The following is a 5,208-nucleotide window of genomic DNA, read 5'->3' on the forward strand; positions in this document are numbered from 1 at the left end:
ATACAGTAACCAGTTAATACGTTCTGTGTATTTTCCCTGTAACTTCTGAAATTAGCCTCTTTTCATTTACCTTGGCATACTTCAAGCCCACTTCAATAGCAAGGACTAATACAGTAGTTTCCCTCACTCCAATCTTATCCCCTTTAAATATATCTCCCACTTGGCCCTGAAGATATCCACTGATTACCAACCACATGCTTTCAGGTTCCCACCTTGAAATCTCTGTGTTTTTCTTTGGCATATCATCTCTGGATTTTAATTGTCTGTCTAAGGATGTGACTTTTACAGTAAATTGTAAGCTCCCTACAGAATGAGGTTATTTATACCTGCAACTACAACAACGTCAGAACATATCACACATGTAGTCAATAAAATTAATCAAACAAATTAATACTCAGAGGCAAAGATTAATAAATTTTCACACTATTTTGATAACTGTTGTGTTTCTATACCTTTATTAAATATTCCTCACAATAATTAACACAGAAAAAATTACGAAAATACAAATTAAGGGAAAGATTGCTTAAAAATATTTGTGTCTCTATCTCCCACTTTCATTCTTATTTTTTTTGCTGAGGAAGATTTGCCCTGATCTAATGTCTGTGCCAATCTTCCTCTACTTTGTCTGTGAGTCACAGTCACAGCATGACTGACAAGTGGTGTATGTCTGCACCCTGGATCCAAACCCATTAAACCAGGCCACCAAAACAGAGCACGCCGAACTTAACCGCTGTGCAATGGGGTGGACCTCCCTCATTTTGGTTCTTTCTATTAGGTTTCAGCAACTAGTAGTGCCTCAGAGCACTCCACAATGTCTGACACACACAATATACAATTTTCCCAGTTAATGTAAGTAATGAAGGTGAATTATTGTTTGTTTCTTCATATTGTCAATTCCTATCCATATACCACATACAAATATTTGATTCAAAGTAATAATTCAATAACCATTTAACATGCTAAAGAAACTAGTTATAAAATTGGGAAATATTTTATTTAAAAACGTAATTTCAGGGGCCAGCCCCACGGCTGAGTGGTTAAGTTCACACACTCTGCTTTGGTGGCCCAGGATTCACCATTTCAGATGAAATGTGCCCTGCTCATCGGGCGTTGCAGTGACAGCATCACACAGGGAGGATTTAGAAAGACCCTCAACTAACAATATATAGCTATGTGCTGGGACTTTGGGTAGAAAAAAAAAGAGAGAGGAAGATTGGAAATAGATGTTAGCTGAAGGCCAATCTTCCTCACCAAAAAAAAGTTAAAAATTAAAAAAGAAGTTGGGTATTATTGTCATTTATCAATGATTGAATGTAAAAGAAGGAGCAATTCCAAAAACAAACACTGGAAAAAGTATTGCCTAAAACTAAATAAAATATAAAAATAGTGTTCAGCAGTATGCCATAAAAATAAATGGGAATCAATCCTGTGAAATAAAATGTTATGTAAGATCAGTGGAGAGCTCATCTTGAAATACAGTTCTCTAATGTTCAAGAAATCTCCAATATCCATGACGTTTAGGATTAACAATGTCTCAGAGGGAAAAAAAATAATATATGGGAATGGTACATCACCTTGAAAAACCCTTTGATAATATTTTTATGATGTTTGGGAGAAATATTCATTAATGGCCAAAAGGAGTATGAAATAAACAGCCACAACTCCTTTGATGGGAAAGAAACAGTAATCAAAGAATAGTATTTTTCCTCTCTAGGATATTTTTTAGAGCATCTTTGACATCTTTGTTTCTCAGAGAGTAAATCAAAGGATTCAACATGGGAGTGACTAAGGTGTAACATAAGGAGGCCACCTTACTGAGCTCAGGAAATCTGTCAGGAGTGAGATACATAAAAAAGACAGCTCCATACAGCACACTCACGACTCCTAGGTGAGAGCTGCAGGTGGAGAAGGCTTTCTTACGTCCCTCAGTGGAACGTATCTTTAGAACTGTGGACACAATATACAAGTAAGAAACAATAACAACTATGATGGTAGGCAAGATAATGATGCCGGATAAGGAAAAAGAAACCATTTTATTGATAAAGAGATCAGAACAAGATAGTCTCTGAAGTGGGCGAGTATCACAGTAAAAGTGGTCGATGGCCCGAGAAGCACAAAAGGGTAAAGTAAATGTCATGCTGGTCTGAAGAACTGAACTGATGCAGCCACAAAAATAGGAACCAGCCACCAACTGAGTGCAGAGACGTGTTGACATCTGAACAGAGTAGAGGAGTGGGTTGCAGATGGCAATGAAGCGGTCATAAGCCATGGCTGCCAGGAGAAATCCCTCAGTCACAATTAAGAGGGCAAAGAAAAAGAGCTGGGTCACACAGCCTGCAAAGGAGATGGACTTGCTCTCAGACCAGAAGTTGACCATAGCCTTGGGTGCAATAACAGATGAATAGAAGAGATCAATGAAGGAGAGGTTGCCTAGGAAGAAATACATCGGTGTGTTCAGCCGGGGATCTGTCATGATAATGGCCATCATCCCAATATTCCCTAGAAGGACCATGGCGTATATAAGCAGAAATAGTAGGAAGAGAAGAATGTAGAGCTCTGTGCGGACCCTGAATCCTACAAGAATGAAGTCAGTCACTTCTGAGTGATTACTTGCTCTCCTGTCACTCATGGCAGAAACCTGCTGAGGGGCAGAAGTTAAAGTAAACAAAGAACTCTTGACTTTGATCCTAGCTACAAATAATGTCTTACAATATTAGAATATCCAAAGCTATTCTATAATCATTATTCATTTTAAACTTACAAAATTACTGTGACTTAAATTTAAGCCAATTCCAACTGACGATAAATCAGAAGGTTAGTTTTATGCTCTAATTCACACAAGCAGTGGAATTAGATCTTTTTCCTCTGAATCTAATGCAATGCCTTTCCATTGAAATGCCTTTCACATTTGCAAGTATCACTTCTGTATACATTTCTGACTCATGATTTATGCACTAAATTCAATGACATGAAGCAGTGATTGGAACAGAGCACACACAATTTAATAAATGACATTTGGGAAGCAATTTCAGTGTCTGGATTTGGAGACACAGACAGTTTCAGTAGTCTAGTTTAGGAAAACATAAATCTGAGGGTTTAACTTAGAGTATCAGCAGATATCAAGAGAGTGGCTAAATTTAAAAACTACTTAAGAAGTACAACTACTTTTTGTGGGTGATGGAAACTTTGGAGTCTGATATAAGTTACATACACACTAACACAAAAGTTGTGCACAACCAAACACAAAAATCATTAGCACTCGCATGCTAGGATTTCTCTCCAAGACTGGCCTCTGAAGCCCTTTCATAAGACAATCTCACTGCATTTCCGCAGCCCACGGCTCATGGTTTTTTAAGAAGAGGCCTACAGGTAGTCTAGATGGAAGCATTACTTTAGATACATAAGACACACAAGAAGGAATTGTTGATTGCATTCTTATTTACCCTGGAGATAACCTTCATAGTCATCATTAATTCATTTGCTAAACAGCTCAACTAGGATTTTGAACTCCTTGTATCAACAATATGGTCACTTTTTCTCTCCCCTCAGGGCTTTATGTATGCAATTCTGCTTGGACAATAATAATCAAAAATATTTATGTGACATATTTTATATACCAGACACTTTTCTCAGTGCTTTCATAGTATTTCATTTAATCCACACAACAATAATATGAGGCAAGTGCTATGATATTCCCCAGTTTACAGATGAGGAAACTGACATAAGGAGAAAGCAAATCTGTTGAAAGCCTCCTATTAGAGTTGGAATCAGAATTTGAAGCCAGGAAATGTGGCTCCAGAATCCATGCACCTGATCACTGCCTGATACCACCTTGGATAAGGAGCCCTTCCTGTTCCTTCACCTGACTTCTACTCACACTTCAGAGTGCAGTTAAAGTGTCTTATCTTCAATATAAATTCCCCAACTCTTCAACCTGAGTTAAAACATCTCTGCATACATCATGCTCCCAAGGATAGTACCTATTGTAACCATGTTTCATATTAAATATTAATAACTCCTCACTTGATAATAACTCCCTTAACATTAAAAGTTAATTCATCCTCCATACATTGTCAACAGAACTATGACTGGCCAATGACAATTATTCAACATATATTTATTATATAGATAAAAGTTGAATGATAGTTGAGCATACAGAATCAGAGAAAAACTTGAAGACTCTGGAATACTGCAGTGGTTAGCATGGGTTTAGGTTTCACTAGATCTACGTTCCAGTACTGCTTCTGTCATTTTCTAACTGTGACCCTGGACAAGTTACTTCTGTAACTTACTTGCATCACTTACTTATGTTACTTACTTAAGCTACTCATGTAACTTTGGCCAAGTTACTACTCCACTGCATCCTCATATAAAGGAGGGACAAAAATAATGTAACTCTCAAAGTTTTCTTGGGAGTAGAAAATGAGATAATGCATGCAAATCATTTAGCACATTTGTGACAAAGTAAGTACTTCATAAATATTAGCCATTATTATTTTTATTACATCTTTCTGTGCTCAATCCCACAATGCATACCAAAATCATCAGTAGTAATTAGGTTAAAAATTGATAATACGTATATAAGCTTTTTTGGATAAACCATTCCAAGTTGAGGGAAGGAATCAGAGAGACTGTAAAAGTTTAGAAAGAATAAAGAAATCTGAGAGAAGTTTAACATGATCCTTGAGAAAAAGATGACAGGAAAATGGCATGGTGTATTATTTTTACACTTTGTTAGTGACCAGCTCCATCAAAAATTAAATTTTCAGATAATTGTATGGTAAAGGAGGAAGTATTCAAATACATTATACTTAGATTCTGGCGAGAAGTAAGAGATTGAAGCAGTGAAAAGAGATTGAAGTAGTCATGAAATATTTTTTAGAAAGTATAATATCCGTTAGTCTCACCTAGGAGCAAGGACACAGATTATTTTAATTTTTGAGATTTATTCCTATGAAAATCACTCTAATATTGATGTCTCTGACTGAAGACCTTTATACCTAGGAAAGGGAGAGTTTTTCCCAGAGTAGACAACAAACAAGCTTGTGACATAGTATTAATCAAAACCTCACAAGTTTTAAAATTTACTTTTACCTTGTATTGTTTGGTAACTTGTCAGATTCTGTAAAACAAAGCAGCAGAATTCAATGTTTTCTCTTGTTATTGTTTTATTCTAGAAAGGGTAAACATAAATTTAATTAGTGGCTA

The 5,208-nt window shown here is 36.3% G+C and overlaps 1 protein-coding gene across 1 annotated transcript; it reads right to left on the bottom strand.

Annotated features, from left to right (window-relative positions):
* Positions 1-1,687: 1,687 nt before the first annotated feature.
* LOC124231118 (olfactory receptor 9K2) lies at positions 1,688-2,638 on the bottom strand. The gene has a single exon (XM_046647808.1). The coding sequence runs from the start codon at positions 2,627-2,629 to the stop codon at positions 1,688-1,690; it is 942 nt and encodes a 313-aa protein (XP_046503764.1). The 5' UTR covers positions 2,630-2,638.
* Positions 2,639-5,208: the final 2,570 nt, after the last annotated feature.

The sequence above is a fragment of the Equus quagga genome, chromosome 1 (genome assembly GCF_021613505.1).
Source record: "Equus quagga isolate Etosha38 chromosome 1, UCLA_HA_Equagga_1.0, whole genome shotgun sequence".
Lineage (NCBI taxonomy): Eukaryota > Metazoa > Chordata > Mammalia > Perissodactyla > Equidae > Equus > Equus quagga.

Bases quoted from the DNA above. Each gene is read 5' to 3' on its own strand.
- LOC124231118 (XM_046647808.1), bottom strand. From the start codon at position 2,629: ATGAGTGACAGGAGAGCAAGTAATCACTCAGAAGTGACTGACTTCATT.